Below are 12325 nucleotides of genomic sequence, written 5' to 3' on the forward strand. Positions count from 1 at the left end.
CAACACTGGTAAGTTGAACCATTACTATACTACAAATGTTAGCAAAATGTGTTTGTAATAAATATCTGTGTATGTATGGGGTTAACCACTGTGCATGTTATGATGATTGTAATGGGTTAATTAACTAATTTACCATAAAGCATTATTGTATTGAATACCATATGATAGCCTGAAAATGAAACACACAAAAAACATTTAATAAATAAGATATTTATTTAAATAGATTAAGAATACATCGTTCAACATTTTTGTCCAACACAAGCACTTTTAAATACTGTAGAGAACTACCCATGAAATGACAACACTTTTTAAAGCAGAATCTAACCATGTCTGCTATGGGACAAACTTCAACGTCCGTTGATGTAACAAGTATCATATCATGTAAACAGTTTTCTGAACTTCAGAATAAAAGGTAACACTCTCATTTACAGCACCTCCATAGCCCCCCCCCAAAAAAAAAACTTGGTAAATACCCCATATCCATTTGAAATAATATAGTTTGGTAATTGAAGTCATGAAATTGGCTAATCAAAATGGTTATCAATCTCATGCTCTATCCCTTAAAATAAATGTATGCTGCAATACACAATTGTACAAACTACAAAGTCACCATACATACAGTCCTTAAAAAATACTATAATGAATTATATTCCATGTTAATTGCATTGATCATATTAAGTATCCCTACCAACTCATAACAATTTAAGTACAGATTTAAATCCATAGTATTTACCTGGTTATCATTGGGTGGGAAATCACTGTATAGGGAAGTGTAACCAACACAACTAATATCACACCCTCATTCTATCTCCCTTTAATATAGGCACTTTTCAAATACATTTACAAAGAAAATACTGTGAGGTGAAATCAAGAGTTAAACTTGGCCAAATTATGATAATATAAATAATGTTAAATGAAAAAAGTAGATACAATTATGAGAGAGAGACTTATTTATAGAACCAAAAAATCCACAACATTCACTTTGTGTAATACTTGAAAACAGACCAGCTGTTCGAAATGGAGGAGCGACCCAATCTCCATAAATTGTTAAAGGCCCTGTGTTTTATATCATATTGTACAACAGCTGATGAAACTAACACTGTAAAAGTAAAAAAAAAAAAATGTGATCAGTGTTCTTTCCTGATAGTTGCTGGTTGAAAATACATTCTACACAGGAGCTTCTAATCAGCAGGTTTGCATGGCTGGGAGTTCCCACTGGGTGAAAACCTGTTGAATCAAAGTTATTTGTAAAACATTCAATGTGATGACGTTGAATCAACTCAAAAAACTGATTGGGTTTTTAAAGTCATCAATGTAAAGGATTTGTATTTATTTTTTTACCCACCTTTTAACCTAAACCCATGACACAGTGAAATGTTTAGTTGATTTCACGTTGAATTCACGTTAGTTGACAACTCAACAAAATGTAAATCAAAACTAGACATTGAACTGATGTCAGTACCCAGTGGGTTTCAGCTTTCCGAAAGAGTTCCAAACCTCTCTGCCAATAACAGCTAGTTTTCGATTTTCCCCTCCCCACTCAGACAGCCCTAGCTAAATTCTTGCTTGAGAAATAGTTTTTCGCTAAGAAGCAATTTTTGCCCATTTAAATGGAAATCTATCACAGTGAGGTACTTAATTGTTACCCAGAAATGATTTGATATTGATATAAAAACAGCTGCATTGGGCCTTTTAATGTAATCACATAGATTGTGGGGTAACTTTGATGTACAGCAAAGGCCAACAAAACAACACCCAAAAAATGCCTTTCGTGAACTAACATTCGCACTTGACCTTTTCCCCTCTTACTAGCTCTGACTTTGCTGATAGCTACTTTGTTTAGGAAACATTTACTTACTGGGATAAGTGGTTGTCCCACATAGCTATCTTAAGATGTATCTATAAGTTGCTCTGGATAAGAGCATCTGCTAAATGAATAAAATATAAAATGTCTGAGTCAAGGCCATCCACTGTAAAAATCTGTTATTGGCAGATGCCTATTAGGGGGGAAATCTTTGTGACATCCAACTCTGGTCATACTGGGTCATATTCATCAGTGCACACACTAGCAAATCATTTACCAACAGAAAACAAAAATGAATGTTTCTTATTGGACAAGTTCAGGTAGTCCCTCCCTGTTTCAGTCGGTTTTCTTCCATTTGGTGACTAGTTAATACGACTCTGGCTGAAAAGGGACGATTTCTATACATATTATTTGTGAACAGCTAATTAGTGGGCACATACTCCCTAGATTTGGAATATTATAAATAGACCTTTCCCCACATTGAGTAGAATATTTTACAGTAGTTTACACATAACCATGAACAGTAGGGACCAACTAGACCTAGATCGATTAGTTTAACACTAAACATGTCTAGTAAACCGATACCTTCAAATGAATCCCTCAACAGATTGGTCTTTCAACTGCAAAATAATGTACAACAAATGTTCCACATGCATGTCTTCAGTTAACCCATACCATTTAACAAACCACTACTCACAGAGCACAACAAAGACCACCTTATACCAATCCATTACACTGTTTTCTGCTTGAATGCAGTGACAGTACAGATCTGACACTTGAAGCCTCCAGGCATCTATGGTTTATCTTTGCGAAAATTCTGTTTGTTGCATCAAGTGAGGTGGCAAAAGTTTTAGTGGTACCACCCTAGACTGAATGACTAAGGGTTCGTCCCGAAATGGCACCCTATTTTCACTATATAGGGAATAGGGTGCAATTAAAGATGCACATTAGTGTGTGGGGGGGTCAGTCTTCAAGCTTCCCGCAATGCTGAAGCTCTATATGATGACAGGGAGTTTCTGCCTATTCTGGCAACCCCACTCTGAGCTGGGAGTGTTGCTGGACACCGTCTGCCTCCTTCTCCTTCAAGAACCTTTCTAACCTGTCCATGTAGGATGGCCGCCGGGGTAGGAGGAAATAGTGCGTGGCGCTGACTTTCCTCCCATCCTCTATGATGGGCACGATACAGGGGGAGCGTGGGCCCACCAAGGGCCCAGTGGACCACTCCCTATGCTGCTGTTGTGGCCTCTGGAGGCCCTTGCTGACATATTTGGGGTTGGGGGCAAAACTCTGCGTAGGGGGCATCACCCCATTCACGTATATAGGGAGGCTCTTGGGACTAGGGGTGCAACAGGAGCCACAAGGGGACGCTATCGGTTCCCTGGGAGGGACTTTGGGAGGCTTGTCCTTGTCTTGGTCCTCGGCAACAGACCAACGGTGGCAATTGGCAGTCTTGGAGGGGCGTGGGGGGATGGGTATGCGGGGAGGAACTTCAGGTTTGTCCAGCTGGGGGTGGCCCCTGTAGCTGCCATGGTGGTGGTGGTGAAGGTGAAGGTGGCACGACTGGCGCAGGCCGGAGGCCTTGAAGGAGCTTGCAGGGCCCGAGTGGGAGCGCCGCAGCTTGGACCATTGGGGCCGATCGGGTTGCTTGCTAGAGATGTCCCTCGTCGTTACCACCACGGCCCCTGGCCCTCTCTGTCCCCCAAACTGGGCCTGCTGCTCCTGGATTCCACTTTGGGCTCCACCCTTAGCCGAGCCGCTAGCCCCGGGGGGCCCCTCAAGGTAGGCATAGTTGACCTGGCCACAGCCCCTGAAGCTGCGTCGTCCGGTGGCTCCATAGTGGAGGGCCAGGGCCTTCGTGGAGCAGCGCTGGGGGAGTAGGTGCCGCCTCTCGTCGATGAAGAATTCCACCTCGCTGTCCGCCGCCTCATCTGAGGAGTTATCCTCTGGGTCAGGGAGAGGGGGCAGGGGCTTGGGGCCGCAAGACGGACCCTGCTCGTAAACTGATAGTCTCTGGAAGGAGGGGACCACCTGGTCCCCCTCAGGAGGTCGGGGCATAGTGGACTGAGAGGTCAAGGGATGGCTGCTAGAGTACAGTGGATGGTGGGGCTGGGGAATCTTCTCTGTAAAGACAGCAAATAGAGAGAACATTCAACATAACTTGAATGAAAGGGTCATATTTGCTAAACAGCATGAATCTGATAATGTTTTTAATACTCACAATTTACAGTCAAATTAAAAGAGAATGAGCAAAGGAGAAACATTAAATTATTGAATATGGAAAATAGAAAACAGAAACATTTTAGCCTTAGGATTATATTATCTTCACTCTTATCTCCTCCCACAAAACAACAGATTTGAGCCAAATTTCTTCAACAATAGTGTACAATACACAACCACACTACATATAAATGATACAGAGAGCATCAATTTCCATCACAAGGAAGGAGTGTCCTCCACAGACAGACCACTTTCTGAGAGGAAGCTCTGCTCTCTGTAAAACATCAGCCACAACAACACCCAGATTAGTTGACGAATAATTTATCAGCGACGCAAGTGACAATCTTTAAGAAGCTTCCCATAACCTTCTGGAGCTTCCTGAACAACATCCTCCAATGAAAACATCCGATTCTGATTCCGCCACAGAGCTCAGGGACAGCCAGTGACCAGACAGCGAGAGATAGCCTTCTTCCTTTCTCTCTGCTCCAGCCCTCCCTCTCTCCCATCCCTGAGCCCAGTGTAGACTACAGCAGACCTGGGTCCAAGCAGTATTTATTTTCTTTCAAATACTTTAGGTGAACTTGATTTAGCTTTTAGCTGACCAGGCATAATGGAACCAAACCCCTCCTACATTTCCGCTTTTGGGACTATTCCATTGTTGCCATTATACTTGGCAAAGCTCAAAAAAACAAACTACTATTTCAATCTAGGTCTGATCAGACTCAATTCAACTCTAGGCTCAATCAAATCTACAATCTAGTATTAACGCAGTGGCAAATAAAATTTAAATTCCATTTGTCGAAAAACACAACAGAACAGCTTTGGATCAGAAACAATCCTAGGTAGACACTGCCACAAGTGGAAGGTTCACTTTTCTAAATAAGACACATGGCATGTCCACAGTAGGAAGTACTTTGTAAACAAAGACACTGGGGAAATGTGTGTTTACACACGCAGCCCAATTCTGATCTTTTGCCCAATTATTGGCAAAATAACTGATCTGATTGATGGAAAAATATCAGAATTGGGATGCCTGTGTAAATGCAGCCTCAGACTGGTTGAATTGAATTGTTTTTGCTAGTGCAAAAATATTGCAAATGTCTGCCGCAAAAGTATTTCACTCACTGTCAAAGCCCTGGGACACTGTGTGGTGTTGGTGATGATCTCTCAAGTTGTGTTCCATCGCGTCGTCAGCATCCAGGCTAAAGCACAGGCTGAAACACAATGACACACAGAAGAATGCTTGAATTTAACACTTGGCCATGTAGATAGTAGATACAGTATGTAGACTGGTCCTACACTTGTCATTGTGGCTGTAATGTCATGCATTATGTATGCATTAAGCTTGAGTCCGAATTCTAACTTCAGACAACCGCACGTAATTCAAATGAACTCAAAGAGAAGTCAATGCAGGATTTTTGTGAGAGTTGGACGCTAGCTAGGATTCGTCCTTCAGTAACATGATTACACTAAACCCATTCTCATTTTTGCAATAACCATACTATGTGTGTCAATATTTGACAAGCATCAATATAACAATATCGATTACACAATTTGAATGATTAAAAAAAATATATATATTATTGCAACAGTAATAACAATATTACACATCAATACAGGGACATTCCTGTGAATACAATGACGTTACAACTGATTATCAAGTATTTCTCAACTACATGTTAAAAAAAAACTACTAATAATTCCTTAAAGTGTACCTTAATGTAAAGTGTTACCCACTCACCTGTTTGTGCCATGTGGCTGTCCCCAGTAAGCTTTGTTTCGGGCCATGCTGTGACAGAGACTGGGGGAAGGCAGGCTGCTCCTAACGGACAAGTACATGTAGATCCATAGAGCACCCAGTCCTCACAGAGACACTGTCCATCTGCTTACTGCAGTCCAGCCAACCAGTAGTAGTCATCCTGTCTCCTTGTTAGGAGCTGGCATACCTGAATAAGAGAGTGAGAGAGAGAGGAAAAGAGAGAGGGTGAGAGAAAGATAGTGAGAAGAAATAAGCAAACATTCAAGTGTTCATCAACTATGTTGCTAACCATTTTGCTAACCATTTATTTCACAGGTCTGTTTCAGCTTCCGTTTGCCTGGTATTTTTGCAGGTAAGCTACCTGGTACTAAATACATAGTGTGCCTTGTTATAATAAATCCAGTCAACAACAAAGTAATTATTAAACTATGTACTTTCCATTTGACAACGTAATTTCTCTGAAAACACCAAATAAATTACCAATAAAATGTAATCATAACCTCTTACCCCTTTAACCATAACCTAACCACTACACTCCTTGTACCAGCGGTTGCTTTGCCTTGCTTTACTGAGCTAAGCCTGTCATGTGTGTCTCTCCTTTGTAGATCCAGCTCAAAGAGCCTGACTGAGTCTGACTGAGGCATGGAGTTGCATTGCACAACCTCTGGGTCAACAGTGGGCAGGCCTAAGGACTTTCTCCACTCCTTCTTCTCCTCCCAGGCCTGTGAGGCTGTGCTCTGCTCTCTGTACTCTGAAGTCATTCTTATTGCAGCGCTGCAGCGTAGGCCCACACCAAGGGGCCACAACAGAGCCCTTTCAACAGAGGCCATTGTGCAACAAGCTCCTGTGACGCTGGAATGACAAACACTCCCAGTGTGACAGTGCGCCAACACTAACACACACGCTTTACCATGTGTGTGCGTGCGTGTAGCCGAATGTGCGCAAAGTTCCTCAAACATTTACATACAAGCGTGCACACACACACACACACACACAGTAAATACCTACTTGGTTAGGAGGAGAGCGCCACTGGCAAACAGTTCAAGTACTTTCCATGTGTCATATGAAAAAAGTGAATGTCTCCGATACCACAGAGATCAACATGTTTTTTTCAGAGCTGTACAGCCAGGTGTTCTTGTCAACTTTTTTCTTTGAACATAGTCTTCATAGTATCCAGGAAAAAAAAGGTTCAATTCCAAGTTCAAAACACTGACAGCTGACAACAGTATCGATAATGACAAGTCCACTGGGGAGGAAGACCGGACAAAGTGTCACCACATGCTACACAACCTCCTAGGCCCTTTCCTTGCGCCACGAACGGGTCATGGTCTTACGAAAAGCTGCTCTTTATGTAAACAAGTGTCAGTGTGAGAAAGGGGGATTTGAACTATAATTGTAATGGTGAAAAGTCGGTTAACGTGTGGTGTGGGAAGCGTATGCATATACCATCCATGGAACGCTCTCTAGACAAGACATAACATTTATGTACCTTTAAGTACAAGAAACAACCTTCTGTGTAATTTATGTCAAGAGAGAGCTCAGAGATGCAAGAAACCAAACAATAAGGAATTCTACCGGCAAATAACTCAGTGGTCATGAATGGGGCCACTCTGGGCCATGAATGGCCCTTTGTGTTTTGGCTGTGCGGAGAGAGGCCTGCGAATCCCAGCAAACTCTCCCATGAGGTCAGGCCAGAGACATGCCATGGAGACATCCAGGGATGGCAGAGGTGTGTGAGAGAGAGAGATTCCTGGTGAGATTATGACCCGCCATTGGCATCTAGAGATCCGTTTGAGGAAGGGGAAACTAGCCTAAAACACGGTTAGCACTAAGCCCATTAGAAGAGATATGTGTTTATCGTTTATCAGGGGCTGTAGGATAAGGGGGGGGGGTTGTAAACATTACACCATTGATAGGCCTTTCACTCTTCCTCCTTGAAACAGGTGTAAATGATGCTATCCATCACATATCAAGCTTCTCTGGCGTTCAGCCATTTGTGGACTATTGCCCAAATTAAGGTTGGCAGCAAAGAGAAAAGTGGAGAACGGTGATCGCTTGTGCAATATTACACCAATATAAACTATATTTTAAGATGGAGTAACTCACTTCTGATAGTTCTTAAGGGGTGTTATTCGTATTCAAGCCTAAAACTATCTCAATTTCATCAGACTACGTCATACTATTTTCTCTTTTCATTGAGCCCATATTGCAATTAGGCCTACAATACTGTGATTTGTTTTATAAAGTGGCAAAAGAGCAAAGCAAAGAAAATTCAAGGTAATATAGATAAAAAAATATATATATTTAAACAAGACCAGAATATGGCACTTTAATATTATATTTGGCCTGGCCTAGCCTAATATAATAGGCGTGTTATTATCATGGCGTATTACAGGTCAATAGCAACATTCCTATTATACATTTCTGTCAAACGTATACTGTGACGAAATAAAATGTATTTTGTCACTGTCAAATGTTCCCAAACCTGCTCTACCTATGCAACAGGTAAAGAAGCACGAACAGAATAACACACCCTGTCCGGCAGACTCTCCCAGCTGACCGGTGACTCAGGTGCAAATTATTTCCCAAATAGAGGCCCTCTACATTATACCATTACTGTGTTCAAGTCAAGTTTATTTGTCATTTGCACAGGATACACATGGTATGCGACACAGTAGGCTACAACTAAATGCCTAATCGCTTATTTCCGACAATAGTATTAAGATATAACTTTAAAAAAAAAAAATAATAAACCTGTTGGTCTAATAATCTTCTCATTCACAAACAGGCTAGTGTCTGTTATTGACACAATACTTTCATTTCAATCGCAGCAGGCTATAGCATAGTAGCCTACTAGGTTAAAACAGCCTATTTGATTGTAATATTGTGCTACTATACTGTCATTGTAAATGAATTTAGTAGGGTACTTACCATCAAAGTAGGCTGCTGTGTAGTAGAGGTTTCGTAGTATAATAGCTCCTTCGATTTCTAGCAGGTCGATCCAGTTATTAGCCGACTGCTGACGACAACAAAACGTGCACGTGCTATATATTTTCCGACAACATTCGCTCGGGAAATTAATTTGCTCGCAGCAACGCGGTTTCTCTATCTTTTTATAAGCATGGGTCAACGCTTGAACATTTGCTCCACCCGCGCCTTGCTCTTAAAGTGACCAGTTCTTATTTCCAGTTACTTGTATCTATCCTCTCTCTTTGATATATCTCCAATACAGCACTGTTCCGAGGTGTAAAGACAGGCTACCACCCAGAATAGTCTCATATAGTAACCTGTCCGACTTCTGACACCAATTGGACACTTCTGACACCAGCATAGCAAAGGAGGGCGGGGATTCTTGGAACAAACTTTTCAACCCAACAGGAGAGGCCCGATTATCTTGTGAGGACACTACAGTAAATACTGGTCAACTGGACATGACATGTTAATAACACTGACGTGTTAAACAGTTCCAGAGTAATTAGGCTACAGTTTAATAAGTAGTTTTCGATTGTACCAATTTATATTAACATTTATTTCAGTCAGTGGGGGACGAGGTGTTGATGACTGTAGGTACTATCACCATTCACCAACTTTGTTTACCACCACATGAGGTCTAGATTTAGATTTTATTGGGATCCCCATTAGCCAACGCCAAAGGCAGCATTCGGGAAGTAGGGGTGCTGAGGGTGCTGCTTCATTTGAAAGAAATTGGCAAAATTATGTAAATGAGGTATTTCTGTATTTTAGTCACAATACATTTTTATAAAAACATGTTTTCACTTTGTCATTATGGTGTATTGTCTGTAGATGGGTGAGAAAAAAAAAATAATTTAATCAATTTTGAATGTAGACTGTAACACAACAAAATGTGGAATAAGTCAAAGGGTATGAATAGTTTCTGAAGGCACGTTACCTATACATATTCCTTATCTAGGTTTACTAGGTCAGATGTGGAGAGGCGTTGTGTTGTGAGGTGTTGTTTTATTTGTTTTTTAAAGCAAATGTTGCTGTTTGCTTGGATAATTTGAGATGGAAGGGAGTTCCAAATGATCATAGCTCTATATCAGGGTTCGCTAACTGCCGCCTGCAGGCTGAATTTGGCCCATGGGTGATTTTATTTGGTCCCCCCAAGTTTTCTGGACATAAATGACTGCAAGAACACCAGCATATCAGCATATCAAGTGATTTTAATTTCGGAAATCGGTTCCAAAGTATTCCCATGCATTATAGAGAGATATATGTGATCGTTTGGAATTCTTGTTTTAGTCAAATATTACATCTGTTTGTGCTTCTTGTGGACTACAAATGATTTGTAATTATGTTCCGGCGCCCTGACCATCCGCTCAAGAAAGAATCGGCCTGCGGCTGAATCTAGTTGATGATCCCTATTCTATATAATACTGTGCATTGCGTTGCCTTGAATTTGTTCTGGATTTGGGGACTGTGAAGAGACCCCTTGACTAAAGTACTTCCATCAGAAATCCTCATCATCACAAATACAGTATGGACATTGATTAAGTGAAGTTCTATTGCAAGTCAAATAACAATGTAGGAGTGAGGGTGTGGGGACCCAAGAGTGTGTGGGTGGAAGTTCATGGTCGAGTGTGTGGGTGGCTTTGGGCGAGTGTGTGTGAGTAAGTGTTTACAAGACAAGTACAGTACAATGTGTGTGATCCATAAAGATACAGTGGAAGGGCCATGTGAGCAGGTTGGAAACCTCTGTGTGAACTAACTTGTCTGTTGTTGTGACCAATATAATATCCATGAACTTTGTTCTACCAAACTAAACACACACACACATACTACCCACCTAACCCTTCACCCTTCCTTTTGGCCAGGAGTTTGATGTGTTGACATCATAGAGACAGGAACTGCCATATAAGGACATTTCTTACTGCACCTGCAGCCAGGCTGCAGAGGAACAGAGTGACTATACAGATCCACTGCAAATGCTCCAGCAGCACAACAGCTTAACAGCAGAATCATCTGGTGGTTTGACAGTTTGAAGTGTGAAATAGACATGTCATGTCTATCTGTGTCAGTTCTTCTCACTAATGTCACACAGTATTTAGTTAATAAATTGATCACTAGTCACTTTAAATAATACCACTTTAATAATGTGTTCATATCTTATATTACTCATCTCATATTTTATACCATCTATTGCATCTTGCTTATGCCGCTCGGCCATCGCTCATCCATATATTTATATGTACATATTCTTATTCCATCCCTTTACATATGTGCGTATAAGGTAGTTGTTGTGGAATTACTGCACTGTCGGAACTAGAAGCACAAGCATTTCGCTACACTAACCATGTGTGTGTTGCCAATAACATTTGATTTGATTTGAGTAACTGAACAGCTCACATCTGCAGTGTCATCAAAGCATCTTTGCGACCTCCACGTCAATTGGGCTTCTTTCTGCCAAGCTTTCTGCTAGGATAATGATTATTTTCCTAATAAAACAACCAGTACTTTGGTTATTACCCAGCGGGTGATGTTTGGCAGTTTTGTTTATGTATTTTTAGCAACCAGTAAAAAATATTTTTGGGACTTGTAAACTGGTTTTGTGGTTGAGAAGACATCATATAACAGATTACAAACAACTGATCTCTGTTATAACCAGGTATCTTGTCTTTTTTCATTACAAGATAAAGATGTTATTGGAAAGACGTTATATTTTGGTTGTTATCAGTCAAATAACCATATAAAAACCAGATAAGTTAATAACAAACATTTCTTATACAACCCTTACACAACCTGACCATAAAAAGATGTCATAATGACATCATCATTGCAACCGTTTTTGCCCACTGGCTGGAGCACTCAACGCCTAAACACAACATAACTATTCTCTAAGGCTTGGCTGGATTCAATCAATCAAACTGGCACTGATGTCAAACTGCACTCTGGAAAAATGCCTGTTTTCATGTCATGTGCCATTAAAATGTAAGATTATATCAAGGTAACTATTGGCAAATATAAATTGTTGGAAGTAATATGAAGTCACTTTGATTTTAATCAACAATTTTTTGCAGAACATTTTTCCATGCAGTTTTGATTGAATTTTAGCCTAAGTCTTTAATCATCTCATGGATCTTGAGGTCCACTTAGTGAGAGGACATTAACAGACATGCATGATATATGGCTTGGTCCTCTCCCCCTGTTCCCCCCTACTGCAGTTTCTAACAATGGGCCATTCCACTGAGAGCTCTGTGGGTTGTAGCTACGGTATGGGGTGGGCCCAACTGAACTCCCACAGGGGGAGGTCGAGTCACTTCCTGCTTTGAGACCTCTGTCCCTCACATCTGTTTGTGCCATGCAGATCCCCCATTTGCAACTTCCTCGACTCCATCAAAGTCTTATGATGGATAGATTGCCGTGAAGAAATCTTCAAGCACTTTGACTTCAAACAGTTGGTCTGAACTGTTTGAAGTCAAAGAGACGTTTTTTAGGTTTTTTAGCAATAAAGCTCAACATGAAATCAAGAATCTGCACATTGTAGGAATGTTGAATGTTCATTCTCTTACTGGCTGGCAGTTAGC

General features: G+C 41.0%; 1 protein-coding gene across 2 annotated transcripts; it reads right to left on the reverse strand.

The window, feature by feature from the left end:
• Positions 1 to 644: 644 nt before the first annotated feature.
• LOC106572213 (ERBB receptor feedback inhibitor 1) lies at positions 645 to 9082 on the reverse strand. 2 transcript variants are annotated; one of them, XM_014146197.2, is made up of 4 exons: positions 8712 to 9082; positions 5763 to 5967; positions 5147 to 5235; positions 645 to 3924 (listed from the first exon to the last, which is right to left on the reverse strand). In XM_014146197.2, exons 2-4 carry the CDS (start codon positions 5858 to 5860, stop codon positions 2825 to 2827), a joined length of 1287 nt encoding a protein of 428 aa, XP_014001672.1. In that variant the 5' UTR covers positions 5861 to 5967; positions 8712 to 9082; the 3' UTR covers positions 645 to 2824. The 2 variants fall into 2 exon arrangements, with proteins under 2 accessions (XP_014001672.1, XP_014001673.1); XM_014146198.2 differs by lacking the exon at positions 8712 to 9082 and adding an exon at positions 6288 to 7628.
• Positions 9083 to 12325: the final 3243 nt, after the last annotated feature.

Source organism: Salmo salar, chromosome ssa15 (assembly GCF_905237065.1).
Source record: "Salmo salar chromosome ssa15, Ssal_v3.1, whole genome shotgun sequence".
NCBI classification, from domain to species: domain Eukaryota; kingdom Metazoa; phylum Chordata; class Actinopteri; order Salmoniformes; family Salmonidae; genus Salmo; species Salmo salar.

Coding starts and splice junctions, on each gene's coding strand:
- LOC106572213 (XM_014146197.2), bottom strand. CDS start 5,860: ATGTACTTGTCCGTTAGGAGCAGCCTGCCTTCCCCCAGTCTCTGTCAC. Junction 5,236..5,762: donor CAGCCACATGGCACAAACAG/GTGAGTGGGTAA, acceptor ATTGTGTTTCAG/CCTGTGCTTTAGCCTGGATG. Junction 3,925..5,146: donor AGTGTCCCAGGGCTTTGACA/GTGAGTGAAATA, acceptor CTGTCTTTACAG/AGAAGATTCCCCAGCCCCAC.